This window comes from Hypanus sabinus, chromosome X2 (genome assembly GCF_030144855.1).
Source record: "Hypanus sabinus isolate sHypSab1 chromosome X2, sHypSab1.hap1, whole genome shotgun sequence".
Taxonomy (NCBI): Eukaryota; Metazoa; Chordata; class Chondrichthyes; order Myliobatiformes; family Dasyatidae; genus Hypanus; species Hypanus sabinus.
The window spans coordinates 34,572,322-34,596,751 of NC_082739.1; the positions used below are offsets into that span (position 1 = coordinate 34,572,322).

A 24,430-nucleotide genomic window follows, 5' to 3' on the forward strand; every position below is an offset into this window, starting at 1 on the left:
GCATGGAAGAATGGTCTAAGATTTCTCCTCACAGTTGAATAAGTCTGATCAGCAGCTACAAGAAAGGTTTGGTGGAGGTTATTGCTGCTAAAGGTGGTTTTACCAGTTATTAAATACAAGGGCTCACATACTATTTTCCTGCCTGGACTGTGAATGATTAAACAATTTGCTCAATAAAGATATGGAAAGTACAATTGTCTGTGTGTTATTAGTTCAGGCAGATTGTGTTTGTCTAATATTGTGATGAAGAATGAAGATCAAACAACATGTTATGAGCAATTAATTCAGAAAATCAGGTAATTGTAAAGGGTTCAAACTTTTTCTTGAAACCTTAATTGCCAGTTCTTGCCTATATCTGGATTTAACTAGTTAATTTCTACATTTTCTACTTGGTTCTGCAAGGAACCTTAAGAAATGTTATTCTTCAAATCTAGTACACATAATTTGGTTCATTTTCTACAACTTGGTCTCAATGTCTCTGGAGATCAGTTCCAACAAAAAGCTATTAACCCAAAATGTTGTTTTTCTCTCCACATATTCTCAGTTTTCACTGTATTTCATTTCTATTTAAACAATTAAGATTTTATTATGGTCAAACTATTATTTTTGGGATATAACATCACTGAAAGACACGGTCATTTTCAACACCAGTTCAGAGTCAACTGAGGGGTGGAGGGTAGCACATAATCTAGACTGCCTAAAGATGACAAACATTTATTCCTGAATGAACCAGATGGGTATTACAGTAGATCAGTGCTTGGACAGTCATAACGGACAGTATTATTTTATTCCAGATATCACACTAAGTGCAAAAATCATGAGTCTAGAGAAAATACTACCTTTCCACCAACTCTTTCTCCTGCCAGTTACCTTCATTAGTGACCTTTCCCCAAGTTCAAATCGTTATTCTATGGTCTCAGGATCCAAACAGAACCATTTTCCACAGGGGAACATGGTAACACCTAAAATAAATGTTAGCTCCACATTGCAAACAATTTACTGCGTTCATTTGCATGCAGTAAGATATCTAGGCCTTCATGCTTCATAAGCTGCCATACCCCTAATATCTAAAAAACAAAGGCTTTGCTACCAGATTATAATGTTAGAACACAGAAGCCTTCAAACCTGTGGTTTATCTGTCCCACTTGCTCATGATTAGTCCAGGATGGAGAATAAATGTGACTTTGTAGATAACCGACATCCCAAAACTAAACAAATGGCATCTTATTCATAATCCTACCTGCTTCTGATTCCACTTGAAGTCTGGAATAAGAATGAAACCATTTTTTGGATCTGGATGTTCATGAATTATTCTCTCCACTTCTGCCTTCTTTTCCAGAATGTTGTACACCCACTGAAATAAAATACAGAAATTAGCTTAGAAGAGCTGACCAGAAGATTTAAAGAAGTCGTCCTATATCTGCATATTTTCATGCACACAAAATGCCAAGTTATTTGAGACAGCTTGATGCTACCAACTGGTAGGCATGAGGAACTGAGAGGACTTCTAAATTGTGGAAGTTAATAAGCCTTCATTATTCTCAAGTGAATTCTGCATTCTGGCAACAAATGGAAGACTATTTATGAAGGAGGGTTGGTCTTTAAAAGGTTTCTCATGAAATCATTAAACTGCCATAAATGGAAGAAAAAAAATGCTCAGCTTTTATTTTATCTAACAAAAGATAGTGTAAATGAGCTTACTTCTCTGTCTTTTAGATATAGAATCTTAAAAAATAAAGTATAAAAGTTAATTTCACATTTCTATGTCTTATGATCTATAAGTAGGTCTACTGCCAAAACCAGAAAAGTCTAAGGGGCAGATTTTCTTGTGGCTGCACTAGGATCACTTGGATTACTAGAATACAAACTTCTTATAGTTTCTTGGGAACAAAGCTAGAAGAATAAAGGGGAACCTGTTAGAGCCGTAATGTCATTTAGCATTACAGTACAAAATCAGCCCTTTGGCTCATCCAATCTGTGCTGTCCTGTTTTTTGGTCTATTCCAATCTACCCATACCCATAGCCCTCCATACCTTTCTCATCAATGTTCCTATCGAAACTACACTGTTGCAATTGAACCCATACCCATCACTTCTACTGGCAGCTCGTTCCACACTCGCACCACCAGAGATCCCCCTCAGGTTCTCCTTAAATATTTCACCTTTCACCCATAACCTATGATCTCTAGTTTGGGTTTCACTCAATCTTAGGGGAAAAAGACCGCATGTATTTACTGTATCTATACCCCTCATAATTTTGTATTCCTATCAAATTTCCCCTCATTCTCTTGCACACCAAGGAAACAAAAACCTAACCTATTCAGCCTTTCCCTATAACGCAGGTCCTCAAGTCCCAACAATACTTTTGTAAATTTTCTCCACGGACCCTTTGCTTAATGATATTGGTTGATAGCATAAAATGGTTGGGATCCTTGCTCTACACTCTTTCCAGCTTATTGACATTATACCTGTAGATAGGTGACCAGATCTGCATACCATACTCCAATTTCAGCTTCACCAATGTTTTGTACAACTTCATCTGTACATCCCAACTCCCGTACTCAATGCCTTGATTTATGAAGGCCAATGTGCCAAAAGCTCTTTTATGACCCTATCTACCTGTAAGACCACTTACAAGGAATAATGGATCTGTATTTCCAGATCCCTTTGCTCTATCACCCTCCTCAATGCCCTATCATTCACAGTGTAAGTCCTACCCTGGTTTGTCCTACCAAAGTGCAAGACCTCATCACACATATGCATTAAATTCCATCTGCCAACTTTCAGCTCATTTTTGCAGCTGGTGCAGATCATTTTGCAAGCTTTGATAGGCTTCCTCAATGTCCACTATGTCCCCACAATCTTGGTGTCAACCATAAATTTGCTGATCCAGTTTACCACATTATCATTTAAATTATTAATAAAGATGGTAAGCAACAATAGACTCTAGCAATCCCTCTAGCATAGCACTAGTCACAGGCATCCAGTCAGAGAGACAACCATCTACTACCACCTTCTGGCTTCTTCCGCTAAGCCAATGTTGAATCCAACTGACTACTTCATTCTGAATGCACATGACTTAACCTTCTGGACCAGCCTCCTTTGTGGGACATTGTCAAAGGCCTTGCTAAAGTCAATGAAGATAATGCTGCAATCCTGAGATCACCACCCTAGAAATCCTGTCTTTAAACTTAGCATCCTGAATTCACCTTGCAGCATCCCATCACTTTTCCTGTCTATGTCATTGGTATTGATGTATACTACAAACTCTGACTGCTCACCCTCTCCTTTAAGAATGCTATGGAGTCAGTCCGAGATTACCCTGACCTTGACCCTGGCACCTGGGAGGCAGCGTATCATGTGGGAATTTTATTCTCGTTCGCAGAACCTCCTGTCTGTTCTCCTAACTAATGAATCCTGAAGACCTGACCACTGAGGCTTTCCCCTGGTAGGTCACCCCAAAACTATCTAAAACGATATATATTAACCAATGGAGGACCCTCTCAACAGTCACTCAGTTGCCACCTGCAACTCAAGTGTGACAGTTTTCTTGTAACTCCTATCTATCATCCCCCAAATGATCTGAAGGTCTAATTCCCTAACACTGTCTATAAAGGGCAGTTCTCGCAGGTGTAGTCAACAGGTACACTGGAGTTCTCCCTGACTTCCTTCATCATGCAAAAGAAGCACATCACTGCCCTGGGTTCCATTCCCACTGCTCTACCTGTGCAATAATGAAGAAAAAATTAGACCTTAATAGAACCTCACCTTAGCGTTCCCCCCACTTCTTGCTGAACTCTCTTGAGCCAAAGCCTCAGCTCTAACACTGACCTTGTCCACAATGGCGACTGTGCTTGACCTAACTTTTTTTTTAAATTGGTTATCGCCAATTAGCTAATTAGCCAATCAATTATCACCAAACAGGATAATAATTGTCTAGTAGGGTGACAAATATTCCAGATATGGGAAGAATTTTAAAAAATAGAATTAATATAAATGAATCCTCAATAGTTGACATTTACTTGATGGACCAAAGGGTCTATGACTATAATCATACCCAGCATTAGTGTTCTTGAAGATAATTAGTGACCTGAAGCTTACCATGTTTGTGCTTGTGACTATAAAAGTAAGGCACACCAGAAGTCTCCCTCTGCATCCTGTAAAAATATTTTGGCATAGTGAAAAGTCTACACTGATGTATTTTCTATAAGATGCTTAGGAATTTCAAGAATATCCAGAAAGCAGTCTTTGCTTGAACACTGTCCTTGTTATGAGACTTTACAGCTACTCTTTCCTATCCAGGATCATTGCAGCAACCAAACAAGCTCCCTTAACAGAATTCACCAAGATGGCTCCGCTTCAATGTCCCATCAGTCCCATCTTAGAGATATTTTCCCAATTTGGACATAACATCACTGTTCCTGCATCGTAATCATGTGAAAAACCTGGATGCTTTGCCTATATCAATTACTGCTCAACAATAAATATGTACTTAAAGATTGAACATCCTGCCAATAGTCACTCGTTCAGTTGACGTAAAGAATGTTTGCCTCTGAAAGACCCCGGAGAACTGCTATTGCTTTTGGTACTGCATTCCAATATTAAATCAAAAAATTCAGAATAAAAGAGAAGTAAATATGATCAGAGGAAGGAAAATGTGAACTAATACCTTGTGAAGAACATTCTAAATATATTCTGATGTGTAATGGACAATGCCTGTAATCACACAAAATAGCCATTCCTGAAAAGATTCCATTTCAGTCTGGGACTTTTACCCAATTAAACTACTCTGTAGTTTGGCTCGTAGTCTTTGTTATATCTGCGGCAACAGAGCTTTATTAAAAGTAATTTCAATAAATAATGTAACCTACACACAGATTTCAACCTAGTAAAACTTGGATGCAACACAGAAAGATACTAGAAAACTGTTGTGGAACAAAACAGTATAAGGATTGAGATTTTGATGAAGGGAGACCAGGGCCTAGGAAACAATAAAATCAATTCTAAAATCAATTTGAAATAAAGGATGAATATGAAAGCATGGATCAGATACCTCATTTTACTTTGTCGTGTTTGTTAACAGAGAGCAAGGACCGAGGATATTGCCAATCACACTCACCCATTACTTTGTCGGCCATTTTTTAAAAAATTGGTTTTCTTGAGTTTCTTGTTTTGTGGCTGCCTGTAAGGAGGTGAATCTTAAGGTTGTATAATGTATACATATTTTGATAATAAATGTACTTTGAACTAAATCCTACTGGGGGAAAAGAACACAGTAAGCATAGCCGTTAGTGCAACACTATTACATCACCAGCGACTCGGGCTCAATTCCCACCACTGCCTGGAAGGAGTTCGTATGTTCTCCCCATGACTGCATGGGCTTTCACCGGGTGCTCCAGTTTCCTCCCACATTCCAAAGACACATGGGTTAGTAGGTTAATGGGTGGTGCAGGCGATACTGTGCTGCATCTCTAAATAAAAAATAAATAATCAAGAGGAACTTTGAGACTGCAAAATGAATCATTTCCTATGTTAATTAACTGGATAGACATGTTTCCAAAACTATGATTATTAAATGATAGTTAGTTTAAGGAAGAACAGGATCTCAATTTGGTTTCATGCTCTATTCATCTTTAATATCCGCCAAGCCATATTAAGCGAAGTGGGTAACTCACATCAATCACATCCGAATCTTGCTTGTTCCTTTAGACTTTTTAAGCAGGAGTTATAGGGCAGAAGAGTTTCACTGGGATGTTGCTTGGATTAGAGAGCATCAGTTATATGGAGAAGACAGATAAACTTGGATTGTTTTCTCTGGAGCATTACAGGCTGATGGTTGCGTGGAGCCTCCAGATGCAGACGACTGTGCTCTTGTGGCCCACACTCTGGAGGATCTTCGGAATGTCTTTGTTGAGGCAGTGAGAGCGTACAGCAGGACGGGGCTGACTGTCAATACCACCAAGACGGAAATGGTTTGCCAATGGAGTACCAGTGCCCCACCCACTCTACCTGCCTTCACTGTTGGTGATGAAAAGCTGTCAGTAGTGCCATCTTTCAAATATCTGGGGAGCAATCCCTCTGAGGATAGTGGCATTGACAACGACATCCAGAGCTGCATTAAACAGTCTCTGCTTTTGGGAGACTTCGGCATAGAGTCTTTCAGAACAGGAGCCTTCGTCCCTCCACAAAGGTCGCTGTATACCAAGCGGTCTGTGTCACCACCTTCCTTTATAGCTGTGAAGCTTGGATAGCCTACAGCCGTCACATCAAGTCCTTGGAGCGCTTCCACGTAAGCTGCCTTCAGTGCATCCCGGAAATTACCTGGAGTGAGCCAGTGCCTCACACTGAAGTACTTGTAAAGACCAACTGCAGAAGTATTGAGGCCGTGATCACCCAGTGTCAGCTGCAGTGGCTGGGGCACGTGATAAGGATGTCGGCTACCCCACAGAGTGTTATACGGCCAGCTACATCATGGTCGACACTCAGCTGGAGGGCCGAAGAAACGCTATAAGGATCAGATGAATAATGCTTTAAGGAAGTGCAAGATCAGACCCAAGGACCTGGAGGACATTGCTGCTGACCTTAACACTTGACGAAGGCTGTGTAGGGACGGGGTTTGTATTCTGGAGATGGAAAGCACAACCAGAAGACAGCAGAAGAGAGCCAGGAGAAATGCAGCCATGGTTGCCATCACTACCACCACTACCACTACCACATATACATGTCCCACCTGCAATGGAGCTTGAGGGTCCAGGATAGGACTGTATAGTCATCAAAGATCTCACCGTTAAAGGAGTGGACGTTGTCATCGGATTCCGATGGACAACCAAAGAAGAAGACAGGCTGATATAAGTATGTAAAATTATGTAGGACATTGATAGGATAGATAGTCAGAATCTTTTTTCCCCAGGGTGAAAAAGTCAAATACCAAAGACTAGTAAATTTCTACAGATGTACCGTGGACAGCATTCTGACTGGTTGCATCACCGTCTGGTATGGAGGCACCAATGCACAGGATTGTAAGAGGCTTCATAGGGTTGTACATTCAGTCACTCCATCATAGGCACAAGCCTCCTAACCAGTGAGCCTTCAAAATGTGGTGCCTCAATGACAGTATCTGTATGCCTCTTTCCAGGTCAGGTCAGCTTTGAGGAAGGAGAAAGCAGAAGAATTTATTTATTGAAATAGAATACCTGAACACTGAAGGTTTGGGATTGAAGGTACGGAGCAGTAATGGTTCTGTAGTCATCTGCTGTTTCATTGACGAGGTGCATCTGCTGCTGCAAATATTTCTTGATATGCTTCTCTGTAGCTGGATATATAACTGTGGTCTTTATTTCTGCCAAGAAATGCAGATTTTTATCTTAGAATTGTTAAAAAAACAGTACCAGAAAGCTAGGTTTTTTTTTATATCTAAGTCTTCATTTTTGCCCTCTATTTCCTTGTAATCTGTCTGAACAAGTGGCCGGCTTCTTAGCCTCCAATAATTCTATTCTATAATTAATGAGTAAAAATTTATAGAAAGTAATCACACGGCTAACAGATCAGATCAAAGCTCTTTAATCCTGCCATAACCACTCATATTAAGCCTTCAGGAATGTATCTGGCCTCTATTCATTGGTTGGCTGTTACATAAATGCTGTAATAGAATATCAACTGTTCTACACCAAAACAGGTCATTTGCCCTACAAGGTGTTTGTATCTATGTGAGCCAGCTGTTCTAATCCCACCATTGTACATGTTTCCCAAAACATTTAATATCAAATGCAATCTAATCTCATTCTTCTTAAGTTTCCTATTAATAAATACCCTTTCAGAAAAATAGCCGGGTTCAATAGTTTATGGCAAAGATTTTCATGTTAAAGTTACTCCACCTGTTAAAGAAGGTCATCTCACTCTATATTTAAATTTGTCACAGAGAACAAGAGACTACTTGAGATTCCCCACAATGTAAATGGTGAAATAAGATTTCAACATCTTTCTACTTCCCCTTTCCCATTGCTCCAGGCACCACTGCTAAAATAGCTGAGTGACTTTTTGGTAGAGTTAATTTAACTATTCATTCCTAAACTATATATTACAAGTCCAATTAAATATAAATAGCTGCTAAACAAAGTGCACAAATATTGAAGTATAAAGAACTGTAAGATTTTAAGTGGTGTACAACTCAACTGTGAATCCAGACCCTTATAGTGAAAATATTAACAGTGAGAGCAAAGCATTGAGTTGTGCACAACAGAAATAGGTCTTCAGCCCACCATATCCATGCCAACCTTTTTTTGATCCACACTTATCCCATTTGACATTAGGACTGCATCCTTCTACTTAAATGTCTAATTGCCTCTCAAATGTGCACAACACTTCAAGCAACTAGAATTACCATTATTATGAAGCCAAAGAATCAATCCTTTCTCAATAAATTCTGGACAAGCCAACTACTACTACGTTGACACAAGCCTAGGAGGCCGGCGTCGGTCAAAGGCAAGGCATGAACAAGCCAAACCAGCACCAAATGCATTATACTGTAAATGCTGATCTTCTGAAGATTCAGCCCAGGGACTATTGTTGTTTCATATGGCAGGTGTTTTTTCTCTTCACACTTCTGTTTTTTGTCAAGCCATTCCTCCAGCTCGTGGCCACATCGACGGACAGCAGAAAAGCCGACTCAGATCTTGGCGAGAGGGCATGTTTGGACCAGGTGGAGGACGTCCTGGGTTGGGGCACCACAGGGGCAAGCTGGGGTTTGTCAGACACCCCATCAATGTAGTGTTTGCACTGTTTTAGCATGTCGAGTTCTGAGTCTATCTGCAGTTGTCCAGTTTTTTCTGGTAGCTGTAGTAAAGCCCGGGACGCGCGAGATGGGGTCATCGATCAGATCTCTGCCGGGGGGCATGTTGGTGTGCCAGTACTGGCACCATTCAGTGGGTTTGTCATAGGAGTCGAGGTTTTTCAAGTTGTAGAAAGGTTTTCAGGATTTGAGTCAGTAAGCTGGAAGAGTATTTTCAATGAGCTTACGAACTGGAAAGTTGGGTATATTTTGGACATACTTGTAGAATTTTGCTGAAACCGATCTTCTATGAATCACTGGGGGTGCTCTTCTGCTCATTGTTGGGAGCCATTGGACAGAAGTGGATTTTAGGACTCTTGAGAATATTCTTATAGTAGTATGGAGCTGTGTATTGATGATGTTTCTGTGAGTACTTTTTTCCCCAGGTGGATGTGCAATGTTCGGTGACTGAGAAACCGAGTGCTAGGCTAGATGTTCATAGGACTGACTGGTTAGCACTCCATTTGATACCTGCTATCTTTCTGATCATGGACATTCTGGATTTTAGTTTCATTGTAACATTTTGAAGGTGAATCTTATATGAGAGAGTTCAATCTACTGTGACTCCTAAGTACTTAGGGTGTGGATCGTTGGGTAGCTGTTTGTCATTTAGTTTGATATTAAGTTTGGTTAGTCAGCTGTACAGATGAAAAATGGACGTTATTGTTTTGTTGATATTCATATTTAGGCACCACTTTGAGAAGTAGTTGGGTAAGGAGTTAAAATCTTGGGCAAGGTTTTTTTTCAATGGATTTGACATCGTTAGATTGTAAGGCTATGGCACAGTCATCACCTTAGGAGCGTCATAGGAAGTCATTCCTACCTGTGGCCATCAAACTTTACAACTCCTCCCCTCCTCCCTCGGAGTGTCAGACACCCTGAGCCAATAGGCTGTTCCTGGACTTATTTTTCCACTTGGCATGATTAACTTATTATTATTTAATTAGTTATGATTTTATATTGCTATATTCTTCACTATTCTTGGTGGTGCGGCTGTAACGAAACCCAATTTCCCTCGGGACCAATAAAATATGTCTGTCCGTCTGTCTTATCCAAATTTAGCAGATTTGGTTTCAGGGAGGTCACTGAGGTACAGTTTGAACAAGTTTGGAGCCAGAACTGACCCTTGAGGGACATTACTGCAGAATTTCATAATGTGAACGGTGTCACTTCCTGGACAGGTGAAGAAAGAACATGTGCCTGTCATTCTGTGGAGGAGACGTAGGATCATCTTTCATGCAATGATTTGGGCGAGTTTTAACATTACACTTTAGGTCCAAATGGTGTTGTATGCAGTGGATAAATTGATATAAACTGCTCCATCACTAGCCGGGACATGCCCTCTCCTCATTATTACTGTTACGGAGGAGTTATCAGAGTCTGAAGACCCACACTGAACATTTTAGGAACAGCTTCTTCCCCCTCTGCCATCAGATTTTTGAATCATTCATGAACCCATGTGCACTACCTTACTATTCGTCTTTTGCCCTATTTTTGCCTCTCAAAATCTGCAAAACACAAGTCAAACAACTACAACTCATCTCAAGAAACACAATTTCCACTATTTTGTTAAAATCTGTTTTGAAAAGATCACTAATGTTAAAAATGACATAACTGTTATTTGTGTTACTTTTGCTAGCATTATTGCTTAATAAATTACTTTTTAACTGAAGTTTTTTAAAAATATGTTTGTCTTTAGTCAGAAATCAAGAAAATTCAGTATTGATCCTTTAGCATTTCATTAGTTAACAGTGAAAAAAATCAATGGATCATTCTACCTAGAACATTTCATGCAAAAGATTTAGGTCACGATAGCTAAGTTTCAGCTGCTGGAGTGAATTGCTTGCACACAATAAAGAAAGCATCATGAGCAGGCTGGAATTATAGCAACACATTTCCCAAGCAAGCAACTGAACCATTCAGACTTGGCTTTAATTCCTATTTGATGCCGAGATAGTTGATTTTGGCTGAAGGGGTGCTAGAGGCCAAACAGTCTAGCAATGTGAGAAGCAAAACAATAAAACAAAATTATTCATGAATTTTCTACTCAGACAGAACAATTTCCCACTATCAAACAACCTCAAGGATATACAAGAAAGGGCACAGAAAGACAAATAAGAGTGTCAAGCTTGTTCTATAAAAGTCACCAAACAACTATGTACAATACTGGCCATGCAATGCCCTGGGAGAAGCAAAGGACATAAGAAGGTGCAAATGTGTCAAAGGAATCATTGGGAATCTCAATGTCACAGAATCACAATTAAACTTCTAAAACAATGGCTATATACCCCAGCTACTTCAGATTGAGTACTAAAGTATTTTTTAGTGGATCTGTTGAGGAAATGGAGGAATGAAAACATTGGTTGGCTGAGCATGAAAACCAAGTTACAACTATGAAATTATATCCAAGTAATTGCTCGATTCAGACAACACTGCATTAGCCTTTTCTTCAGAGCATTTATTTTGGCAGGCATATTCAGAAATTACACGCACATGTTTCCAATACCACATAACACATTTCTAATCAACTCAAGGGCTAAATGAGTTAGAGCTAGAAAATATGTTCTGGAATCATGACATGGGAATAACTTGTGGCTGTTAATCTTGGTGTGGGAAACACTCACAAGTCAGTGTTCCATCCTCATTATAACTTCAGACCCCATTTAGTGCCCACTGCACTGTTGCTGGCCCTGACATGCACCCACAGCTTTAGGATTATGGTCTCAGCATTGAGGGCTACAAATAAAACTCATTACCCATATAAACTAGCATTATGGGACGCAGTTTTGGGACCTCAGCCTTTCACCATACAAGATTCCGCTGGAGTGAAACAATGGGAGTATCGTAAATTCCGGTGTATAAGCCGAGAATTTGGCCCTAAAATTAAGGGGTCGGCTTATACAGAGGGTGCCAACTTCGGAAAAACGAATACACGGAAGACAGGTTGTATTTATTGGCTGTTTTTGAGTTGCATTCGCTCCACTGTCGGCGCATGAATTCTTTGAATGATTTGTTTAAACTCACGTCTAGTGGCTGGAGCATGGACATCAAACCACCGGGGATGACTGCAATGCCTGTATTTTCAGCTTTCAATGCTGCTTTTCTCTCACCGACAAGTGCACTTTGAACATGTCCCAGACAAGTAGCGACTTTTCCTTCCTGACACCTTCGGGACGTTGATGCCACATCGCTTTAACCCACTTCAAGCAACCCACTTCGTCCATCCAGCAGCGTTCTTGAACGTAAACAACAACACCCCGCGGGAGTTTTCTGAGCAATCTTCGTTTTTTGTCTCAACACAAGATCACGTCTATTCATAAATCGGGTGCACCAACTTCGCATAGCTTTGAAATTTTCACTGACCTCACGGTGTTTTTCGTCCCATTTCAACACTTGAACTAGAATAATTTCTCTGGTAACAATGTATCCAGACAGTCGCTGGTGATTCACCCACTCTAAAACTTTTTCTTCCAGTTCTGGCCACTGGCATGATTTCCCGCGGCTTGCACATTTCGTCTTTGGTATTTCCCTCAGCATATCCTCTGCCTTTCTCCACTCTCTCTCGTTTATACTAAACTTCTTAGCAGCTGCAGCATTATTCGTTCCTTTAGCAAAAACAACAACCTTCAGCTTGAAGCCAGCATCATATCGCATTCATTTTAATCTTTTGTACATGATGGTCACAAACTCAATATTGAGTACATGTACTGATTCCGCCATCCCGTGTTATGTTTTAACGAGATTACAATGGGCACTAAATGGTTTCATGGGGGTTACATTTTAGAAGATTCTTTTCCATTGGAAACCCAATCCAAAATTTCTCTGATTTATTTATTAAGAATTCGCTTATAACACTCTACAATGTGTGGGCCTGTTTTCTTAGCAGGTACTGGTTCACAAAATTTCCAGGTTCCGGATCCGGCATGTGAGATCTTGTGATCTTTTCTGGTTAAATCAAAAGCCTCTACAAAAGTGGTTGGCTTATACAAAGGTATCATGAAAAAGTCACTTTTTTAACCTTGAAAATGGGAGGATTGGCTTAAACTCCGAGTCGGCTTATACACCTGAATTTACGGTATTTGGTTCAAAAACCACAGCTAAGGAAATCTGTAATAAAGCAGAGGTAATAATACTCACCAGAAAGAGCATTATTTTTGCTTGTTTTAATAGGTGAGGTAATTTTATATTTATAATTTGCAATGAAAAAAGAACATAATCCTGCATTTTTGAGTCAGAATCATACAGCAAAGAAATGGGCCCCTTAGCCCATCACATTCATGCCAACCATTTTACTCACCTACACTATTCCCATTTGCTTTCACTAGTTTGGTATCCTATCCTTTCCTATTCAAGTATTTATTCAAATATCTCTTAAATGTCATAATTGTTTCTGATTCCACCACCTCCTCTAGCTACATATTCCAGTTCAGTACATCCAGTACAGTATCAATACTAAATTTCCCCCTCAGATCTTCTTTAAAACACCTTCCTTTCACCTTAAACCTCCACCCACTTGTTTTTGATACCTCTGCCATAGGAAGAAGATCTTGACAATCCTTCCTATCTATACTTTGCATAATTTATACATTTTATTTCCACCAGGGCATCCATTAGCTTTCTTCACATGCAAACCCAGCCGATTCAACTGCTCCCCATAATGCAAGTCTCAAAACCAGACTAGACTTGTAAATCTCTTCTGAACCTTGTCCAGCTCTAGCCCAAGTGACCAGAACTGCATATACACTCAAAGTGCAGTCTAAGTAGTGCTTTGTGAAATTGCAACATAACAGTCGAGCTTTAATAAACTTTGCTTCAAACACTGATGGCAAGCATGCCACAGGTTCTTCTTCACCACCCTATTTTAGTTTTCTTTCCCCAATTCCAATGAGTCATTGTCCTCCAAAGGTGCACAGGTGCTACCTAATCTCCCTTTAAAAGATCTTCCCTCCACAGAGTCCAGAAGTATAGACTGCTGAATAGGAAACGGAGACTGCCTGTGCTGTTGGATTGATTTCTGCCAATATCCCAAATCAGAACTGCATATACTTATTTGTTATGTACACATTATTATGTACCAGTGAAAGAGAAGAAGCTGTTCCTGAATTGCTGAGTGTGGGTCTTCAGGCTCCTGTACCTCCACCCTGATGGTAGCAATAAGAGGGTATGTCCCGGATGGTGAGAGTTTTTAATGATGGATGCCATCTTGAGGCACCACCTCTTGAAAATGTCCTTGATTGTGGGGACGCTTGCACCCATGATGGAGCTGGCTAAGTGTACAATTGTTTGCAACCTCTTACATTCCTGTGCATTGGAGCCTCTATACCAAGCTGTAATGCAACTAGTCAGAATATCTTTCACTGTATGTCGATAAAAATTAGCATTTTTGATGACAGACCAAATCTCCTCAAATTTCACATGAAGCAGAGCCGTTGCTGTCTCTTCTTCATGACTGCATCAATGTGTTTGGGCCCAGGATGGCTCACCAGAAATGCTGATACCCAGGACGCAAGCAAAATGGGCTGTAATGAGAGCCATAAAGGAAGGGAGGCAAAAAAAGGTAACTTCAGAGGTCAGGAACAAGGCAGTTGAAGCTTTGACTGCCAAAGGTATTTTATAGTCACGTCTGCAGAGAAGTATTTGATTCAAATTAAACCAACATTGAAATGCAAATGCTCACACTCATCAAAATTGACAACACTGTACGTGCCAAAGCCCTACCAAGAACCAGCAGGGCTTTAAGTAGAGTTTTAAAAGAAACTAAGAAGTTGGAACTGAAAAGGAATTAGGAGTGGAAGTTGGCCATTACATAGCCTGCATGACCACTCAGTAAGATCATGGCTGCTCCAACTGAAACGTCTTCTCAGTATTTCTATCTACTCAAGTCGGCCTTTCACCTTGCTGCTTACCACAGATCTACCTACAACTGGCTTTAAAATATTCAAAGACCCTACTTCATATATCCTCAGAGGAAAAGGTTTTAAGGTTCTTGAGCCTCAGAGAAAATTGTTCACTTCATCTATCTTAAGTAGGCAACCTTCATTTTAAGCAATAATTCACTGGATCTAGATTCTCCAGGAAAATCTCTCTTTACATCCATCCTGTCAAGCCAATCCCCTAACCCACAACCTCCTTGGCTCTTAGACATTTTCAATTTGTACTTCTTGCTCTTCTAACTCCAATAGATAAATCCTAGCCTGTCCATCCTTCCTTTATAAAGCAACTGGCCCATTCTTTATATTAGTGTAGCCCAACTTCTTTGAAATCCTTCCAATCCATCTGCATTTTTTCCATAGAGCACAGAATTTTGGGTTTATTGATCATTTTAATTTATTCTGGGAACGCTTGGCATTCTTTAAAAATGATGGTCTCCACACAAACCAACTGCGTTCACAAATGTTATCTACTAACATATATTATTGCACTCTGATAGCGAAGCAGGATCCACTGTTTTTCCTATGACCTCAACATTCCTGCTTTGACAAGAAATAGAATTAACGAAGTGCACACAAACTTATAAAGCTTGATAACTGTCCCACGTCAGCCAAAGTCCAATCCAGAAGATGTTTTGAACATATTAAACTTAGCCTTACTAAATATTAGGTCTTTGGCTGGAAAATCACTTTGAATTAATGACTTAATTATCATGAACACCTTTGATTTTATGTTTATAAGAGATTTGGCTAGACCAGGGGTCGGCAACCCACGGCTCTTTCATCTCTGTGCTGCGGCTCCCCGTGGTTTGTTAGTTTTTGAAATGTAATTCGAAATTTGAAGATTATGATCTTGTACAATCTAAATAAAACGTTGTGGCGACCCCATTTCCTGGCACATCCGAACTGGCTCACAATTAGCCACCGTTCCAGCAAAGGGAGATAGCCTACGGGGGTTTGTGAGTACGTGTCTTTTGGAGCATCCGCGCCCACGGGGGGCGGGTTGAGGGAGGCTTTAAAGCAAGGCTGTTTAGTTCGAATAAAGTTATCTTTGACTGTGTGTAGCACACCGCCACAACGTGTCTTTTATCGCTATTAATATACATCACCACTGCCAATGCCTGACACCCGCCAGTGCGCGATTTCTTTTAATTTTTCGATCAAAGGTAGGCTAACTATGGAGTAACCTTCAACCCAACATCTTTTTTTTGGAGTTCAAAATGTTTTTGTTGCATGCAGAAATGTAATTTCGTTTTCTCTGCAGGAGTTCATCAATTTCATAAATGTAACACATTATAGTTTGTTTATACATAGCATAAAGGCAAAAAAAACAGTTGTATGCAGTGTTATTTCATTTTAACTGTCAAACAGGTTTTGTGGCTCCCAGTGTTTTCTTTTCTGTGGGAAATGGGTCCATATGGCTCTTTCAGTGGTAATGGTTGCTGACCCCTGGGCTAGACCAAACCAAACCTTTTCCTCCGAGGATAGTGAATCAGCTCCTCCTAATTTCAGTTTTATAAGTGAGACCAGGATAAAGAGGAGGAGAAGTAGCTGTTCTGTTTAATAATCCTCATCAGTGTAAGCAGATATCATATGGAATATTTCGATCTTTTGAATATCTTGCTTTTCAGTTGAAATCCTACCATTGTGCTTTATTTTTAACTATATACAGGCCCCCAAAATATTGTGCAACCTTTTTTGATAATTTAGCTGAACTACTGTCTATTGTTTGCATTGACTTTGACTGGGTAGTCATTGTTGGTGACTTTGATTTTCATGTTGATAACCCCAAGGATAGTAATGCTAATGAGTTGTTCTGCATCCTAGATAATTATGGACTGACACAGCGTGTGACAGGGCCCACACACAGCAAGGGCCACACCCTTGACCAAGTCATTTCCAAAGGTCTCAACACTTCTGAGATTGTGGTAACCGATGTGCTCTTTCTGATCATTTCTGTGTTTTCTTTGAAATTACTAAGTCTTGATTCACTAGCGCTCAAACTGAGGTAATCATAGAACCGTATATCACTGAAAACACCAGGCTATTATGCACGTGGCCTTTTCTCTCTCACCTGTGCTCTCTCCAGCCTCTGTCAATGATCTTGTTGACCATCTCAACTCTAAAATTACAGGTGCCATTGATGTAATCACCACCACAAAAGTAAAAAGTCATTTCTGGAAAGAAAAAAAGCACCACGGAGAAACATCTCGCTGGCTAAACTCCAAAAAATTGTCAAAAAGCTGAACAGCAGCTGGTGAAAAGCAAAACTCCAGGTCCATTACAACATTTATAAAGAAAGTCCTTGCATCTATAATTTAGAGTTGAGACATGCAAGGCAGTCCTTCTTCTCTGATATTATAAACAAACTCAACAATAATGCACGTGCCTTACTTGCTACAGTTGATAGGCTCACACATCTTCCTACATCAGTACCACCTGAACTCCTATCTACAGAGTCGTGCAATGACATTGCGTTCTTTTTAAACTGACAAATTTCATAAGTTTAGACAGGCTGTCAGTGTCTCTGCATCAGGTCAGAAGTCAGTGTCATCCTTTCACTAACTCAAAACTGATTTACTTAAGATGACATGATTCAAACCTATTGGCTATAAAACTTTTGTGGAAATTGTGCTACACCTGAAATCCTCCTGTTCCCTTGACATTTTACTTAAAACTTTTTAAAAATGTTTTTAATTGCAAGACACCAGACATTCTGCAAATAATCTACACTTCTCTTCTTTCAAGCTGCTTCTCTAAAGCCCTTTTAAAAAACAACCTGGATGCCTCAGTAATTAACATCTACAGGCCTATATCAAACCTACCATGTTTAAGTAAAATCATTGAAAAGGTTGTTTATCAGCAACTCAATAGTTTTTGGCTCTAAGCAACTGTATGGATGTTTTCCAGGCTGGATGTTGACAACACCATAGCACTGAGACTGATCTGGTCAAGGTTTTAAATGACATCCATTTAAACCATGATGGTAAAACTTCAGTTTTGGTTTTCTGGATCTCAGTGCCGCTTTTGACACAGTTGACCATGGCACATTACTGGACAGACTGGAAAACTGGGTGGGACTTTCTGGTTCTAGAGTGGATTAAATCGTATTTACAAGACAGGGACTATTTTGTGTCGATTGGTAGCTGCATAACTGACCAAATGAAAATGACATGCGAAGTGCCTCAAGGGTCCATACTAGGGCATCTTCTGTTTAACATATACAGGCTCCCTCTAGCTCAAATCATGGTAAGCAACAAAATATCTTATCTTAATTAAGCAGATGACACTCAAGATTTATATAACAGAATCATCAAGTGACTATGGTCCCATACAATCACTAAAAAAACTGAACTGAACAAATCATTGATTGGATGAGCCAATATTTCCTCCAGTTAAACGATAAAGAAACTGAAATAATTGTCTTTGGTGCCAAAAAAAGTCAGTGCTCACTTTAAAATACCTGTCATTAGAGACCACAAACCATGCCAGAAATCTTGATGTTGTGATGGACTCTAACTTAAATTTTAACTGCTATATTAAGGCAATTAAAGTCAGCCTACCACCATCTTAAAAATATAGCGAGAGTTAAAGGTTTATGTCTCAGCAAGAGCTAGAAAAACTCACCCGTATATTTATTTTTAGTAGGCTTGACCCTCAGACAGCTGCAGCTCATTCAGAACGCTGCTGCTAGAGTCCTCACTAAGACCAAGAAAGTAGAACACATCACTCCAGTTCTCAGATCACTACACTGACTTCCTGTCCATCAGAATATTGATTTTAAGGTATTGCTACTGATTTATAAAGCACTGAATGGTCTCGGGCCAAAATACATCTCCGATCTCTTGCTGCATTATGAAACTTCCCAAGCTCACAGGTCATCTGGGGCGGGGCTGCTTACTGTCCCCAGAGTCAAAGCTAAAAATGGTGAAGCAACTTTTAGTTACTTTGCTCCACATATCTTGAATAACTTTCCAGAGGATCTAAAGTCTGCTCCAGATTTAAGCTCTTTTAAAACAAGGCTTGCTGTCGAATTAGAATCTCCTGCACTGTAACTTTTATTTATCATATCTATTTTAGTGGGATTTTATTCTCTTACATATTGTCTGAAACTAGATGTTTGATTTTTATATCTTGTTCTACATAAAGCACTTGGAACTGCCTTGTGTTTGAAAAGTACTACACAAATAAACTTGCTTGCTTGCTTAAATGAGGAGAGCAATCCTGAAGAGTACACCAGATAAGGTCTCACCATTGCCCTGTAAAACTGAAGCATAACATCACTACTTTAGTATTCAATTTCTCCAATAATAAACAATCATATTCTGTTGCAGTTAATACATTTAATTCATACACAGGCACAAACATGATAAACTGGCATCAATCACAGAAGTAGCTGGAGTAATCAAATTACACAAATTTAGCTGTCTACCTTTTTAAAAAGCTTGTAAATCAACGATGTATCACCTTGTTTGGATTTCTTCCCCCAGCCTTTAAGAAATGTATATCCCAACCATCCCAACTACACTTCATTCATGAAATTCATCAGTATATATATAATAGACGTCCAACAAGCTTATCATTATATCCATGTTACAATACTTACATCACATCAAAATATCATTAAATTTTTATTCACCAAAAAACCACAACGGTATGATTGAGGTTGTACACAGTGGCCTATGCCTCAAAGGTGAGCCACAGGAGAGGATTAAACTGTGACCTTTCCCCTTGAAGCCAATGCAACTGTTGCACCAAGCTGTTGTACACAGTCCAAGACGTAGTTCCTCACTTTACAATGTGCCAAATTGCAGCATTTGGTTATGGTTGAAGTAGAAAGAAAGCATATTAGGGCCAGTTGAAAGTTTCATTAATGATTTTCTAGGAGCGATCAAGGTCTGTCTCAGTATGTGCCACTGGGAACAGCTGGTAATACTACAGTTTTGGGTTATGCAGCTTCTTGGGATGAACCTCAACAAAGAACAGTATATCCTCTCCCAGACCTTCTCAACAAACAAAGACGTCAGAAGGTGAATTATTGTTTAATCCACACAATTTTCACCTTAACTTCAGTGTGTGGTGCAATTGGAAATCCATTTGTTCATTAAGGATCCAATGGGGAGGACTTTCTCACCACCAGCTTAGCTTATTCAGACAACTTTGACAGTCTGCTTGGGGAACCACTGATAGAATCCACCACCTCCATTTCCTGATGGGCATCAAAGACATTCTATGGGGTTGAAAGTGTCTTCCTGCGCAAACTTTTCCACGAGGGACAGGGTAATACAGCATAGTTCAACTGAAAGAAACATTCTATTGCAACATGGCCAGAACCTCCCTTCATAATCTCAGCTATTTGGGTGTACAAGAACTAAATAGCAGTCAGGATAAGGACTAAATTGAGCTCATTGTTTCCCATTTCCCTAGAGACTTGTACATCATTCTCTACAGATGCAAGCAATTTTAGATGATTCAGATGATGCCTGCAGTGCAGGAAAGGTATATGGCCACATCTATCACACCAAAAGCACTTAATCTCTGATTGGTTTCTTTTCTCCATAATGGAGAGGGAACACAATTCCTAGTTTCTATTTCACCCTGGTAATGTGGTCGGTTCTGTTCTTGATGCATTCCCTGACTTTTTCCCAAACATATTCCCAGTACTTTCTGGAATGTGGATATCAAATATCTTCAGGTTATTGCAAGTGCAAAGCCCAGTTACTGACCTTTCAGGATGCTAATAAATATGGAAACATACCTTTCAAAGCACTTTGGCACATTAATGGTCAGGGATCAAATAGAGTGAAGACATTTCTTTGAGATGACAATGGAATAATTCATTGATCAAAAAATGAGAAGAAGTCAAATCAACTACTTTTTATACTTAAAGACAGACTAGATAAAGACAGTGCAATTAAAAGTGCTGGTAGATGGAGGGAGAAAGGAGCAGCATCAACTGTCATAAGTATGACTTCTCTATTACAATCAGGTCAAATCCAGAAATACTGTGTGCAAGGGGATTGCAAACAGACTTCACCACCCATACATGTGGAAACACAGTCCTTCAAGGGACTGCCAAGTTGAGTGATGTTTTAAGTATTGGTGTGTTACACAGGGGATGGTGAATTGATGTAAATCGCATACCAATATTTGTATGATTTTTTTTATACAAAAACTGTTAAAGGACAAAATTGCACAGCTTTTAGAGCCATGGCCACATTTACCTCACCAGAAAGGGTTCAGATTGAACTATGGTGCTATAAGGAGAGTATGAGTTTCCCTATATATTGAATGATTAAAAATTGGTTTGTATGTAAGATATTGAAATTAAAGGAGTACTGTGATCACAGTACTCAGAAGGTAGAGTTTTACAGGTGTCTCCCGCTTTACGAATGTTTACTTTACGCCGCTTCGATTTACAAAAGACCTACATTAGTAACCTGTTCTCACATTACAAAGAGGATTTTTGCTTTTACGAAAATTTTTCCCATCTAAATTAATGGTTCTTCGCTTTACGCCATTTCGGCTTAAGAAAAGTTTCATAGGAACGCTCTACCCTTGTAAGGGGGGGGGGGAGAACACCTGTATAAACAAAGATGAAAACTTTAAGGAAACAGACAAGTATCTTAAAACTGAGATAACATCAAATTGGAAGGCAATTTAGGAGTCACTGAGAACAGAGGTGCTTAAAGAGAAAGGAAATTCTGACTGTATGAATTAAGAAATAGACAAGTGTTCTAGATGCTCAATTGAGGGTACAGGATGGAAAGTGTGCCAGAACACAATGAAATAGTCAACTCAGAGGAACACACAATATGTTGGAGGAACTCAGCAGGTTAGGCACCGTCCATTGAGAGGAATAAATAGTTGACATTCCAGGCCAAGAGCCTTCATCACAACTGGAAGGAGGAAAAAGCCAGAATAAGAAGGTGGGGGGGGGGGGGGGGGGAGGGAAAGGAATGCAAGCTGGCAGGTAATAGATGAAGCCAGGTGAGGAGGAGGGTGGTTATTCAATAGTCAGTAACAAAAGAGATATAAGGAATTTCAACAACAGCTGGCTACGAAGAGGTAGAAGAAGACAGCCTTGGTGATAGTGCAAAAGTCTTTAGCACATATAGATTCTGATACGGGTCTTTATTGTGGACTGAGAGTGGGAAGGTCAGAGACAGGGAGAGAGAAATCATGGTTGAAAAAAGAAGGGAGCGGGAAGTACCAGAGAGACATTCTGTAATAATCAATAAACCAATTGTTAAGAATCAAATTACTTTGCTTGGTGTCTCAGGGCGAGTGTGTTGGCACCTCCCCCTCCTACACTCCTCTACCACCAGTCTCACACCCCTCCTGCTACTCCAAAGATTTTTGTACAGTACTGCACATGTACACTAGAAGTTAGTCTTGAGGTTGAATAAAATAAAAAGGGTCTGATCAGTCAGGTCTGCCGCAGGTGGTTCCACAGAACAAGTTTCAACCTATGGAAGAGGATTTGCAGTGAGATGAGTTTATATCATTCCAAAAGTTAATTGTAGGAAATGTCTATCCTATCAATCCTCATATCAGAGGAGGAGTGGAACAGCCTTGAAACTGTGCATCATCAACACATGTCTAGAACATGACATATTTTTGGTTAACATCACTTAAGGGCTACATGTAGATGAGAAATAATGAGGCTGTGAGAGGTCAGGAGGAAATGGTGGAGTGCTACAAAAACTTCTGACTACTGCTAGGTAAGTTGAAATCAAATCAGACAAATGCAGTGCTTTCCACTTGGATGATGGAAGGAAGATATTTTCAAAAGATGATATGGATGAAAGAATTGTTTCAAAGATTACAGTTGGACTGTCAAAGTTAGTGGCTAAGCCTACTTGTGGTCTTAGTCACAGTGATGCAGTATGCGACTTCTGTAAGAGCTGTTTCAGTACTAGGATAGCAAAAGAAATCTGACTGCACTGACTCAAAAAGTGGAGTTCATGAGCAAAATAAGCAAGGATTTAAGTGGATACAGGAACATCAACGATTTCCAAGAGGATGTGTGTCAAAGGCGGATCGACCCGATGCAATAACGCAAGGTACCACAAATTCAATAAAACCATAAAACAAGCAATACTTCGTCATACTTCACTCTTTATTCATAGCATGCTATGGGGGAAGTTATGGACTGATCTTCCAAAGAGACAGTCCAGACACTGCCCTCCACCTGAACACAATTCCACACAATTTATAACATTAATCATTACAGGAAATATTATAATTACATGAGTTAATAAAGTTTTAGAAATCGCATGCTAAGATACAATTAGATGTAAAATCAATATTGGTTAGTTATAATTATTTCTGCCAAGGCCAGCACGGATACAATCTCAGTTCCTTACGTTGACACCTGCCCCACTCTCAAACATTCTACCCCCCCTCCCCCTTACACCAACCTTCCCCTATTTAGTTATGTTATATCTCAAAATGCTTTGTGCGACCAGACTATTCTTTATTTAGACCTATGTCTAACACTATTAGGGAACAATGTCTGGCACATCACTTGTTGCTGGGTAAGGTTCCCTTTTTGGCTGTACAGCAACCAATATAAGGTACCTATAAGGTAACTGATCATTAGCTAATCATTGTCTTTTAATCTTTTTTAATCTATACCCCTATTTACCTATCCCTTTACTCCATCATATGGAGCCTGTAAGTGTGGCTGTGGCAGATTTTATAAAGGAGGGAACGGCAGTTAATCCATTCATCTACAGCATAAGATGCAATTCTCGTATACAGTAAGCTTAAAGAGAGGACTTGACTTGAGAATGGAAAGGAACTAGTAAAATGTATATTCAGATTTAGGATAGGAAAGAACTTTGGAGGAAGAGAGGGAATATGAGATGTCTGATGAAATGTTAAACAGCATTTCACATTCAACATGTGTTCAAATATCTTCTTTCATGATCAATTGCTGATAATTTTGAAACCTTAACTAGATATCAGAGAGCTGTGGATTTGCAACATCTGCAAAAACTCCTGTGTGTAATTAATTTTGAGTTGCTGGGTCTCTTTTGGGGTTTATTTTTGCTGATTTACAACAATTTTGTCAGATTACGTCTAACCACTCTATTCCTTTATCAATCTTTTTATTAGTTAAATAAAGGAGTACATATATATAAACAAGAGGAGAATTATCACAAATATCCATTATCAATAACAGTTCAAATAAAAGGAAAAAAAACATTATCAAGAACATACATAGTATTAATCTAATAGTACATAATAAAGAAAAAGATAATTGATTCTCCTCTTATCCATAAAAAGAAAAAAGATAAAGAAACTTTTATAATTGAAATGTACAGGAAAAAAACCCAAAACACAAAAAAAATTTTTAATGGAAATGGGCAGCTCAAACGGAAAGTGAAAGCAAGAGAAAACAAGGAAAAACCTTCTGATCAAATGCAAAACTTCAAGAAGGTAACTGGAAGGGCCATAAGTCAGAGCATATGAAAATATTGAATAAAAGGTCACCAAGTTTCCTCAAATTTAGAGGATGTATCAAATGTCTGACTTCTTATTTTCTCTAAACTTAAAACAGGACATAATGGATAATAAATAACAGTAGGTGAATTAAAATCCTTCCACTTAAGCCAGGGGTCGGCAACCCGCGGCTCCAGAGCCGCATGCGACTCTTTCAACTCTGT

The 24,430-nt window shown here is 39.4% G+C and overlaps 1 protein-coding gene across 2 annotated transcripts in view; it reads right to left on the reverse strand.

Moving 5' to 3' along the window:
- dcps (decapping enzyme, scavenger) overlaps positions 1–24,430 on the reverse strand; it is an 81,856-nt gene that overhangs the window by 10,397 nt on the left and 47,029 nt on the right. For both annotated transcript variants that reach the window (XM_059957213.1, XM_059957212.1), the window contains exons 3-4: positions 7,193–7,338; positions 1,241–1,354 (exon numbers count right to left, since the gene is read on the reverse strand). In XM_059957213.1, coding sequence (XP_059813196.1) covers positions 1,241–1,354; positions 7,193–7,338 — 260 coding nt within the window. The remainder of the gene's footprint in view (positions 1–1,240; positions 1,355–7,192; positions 7,339–24,430) is intronic.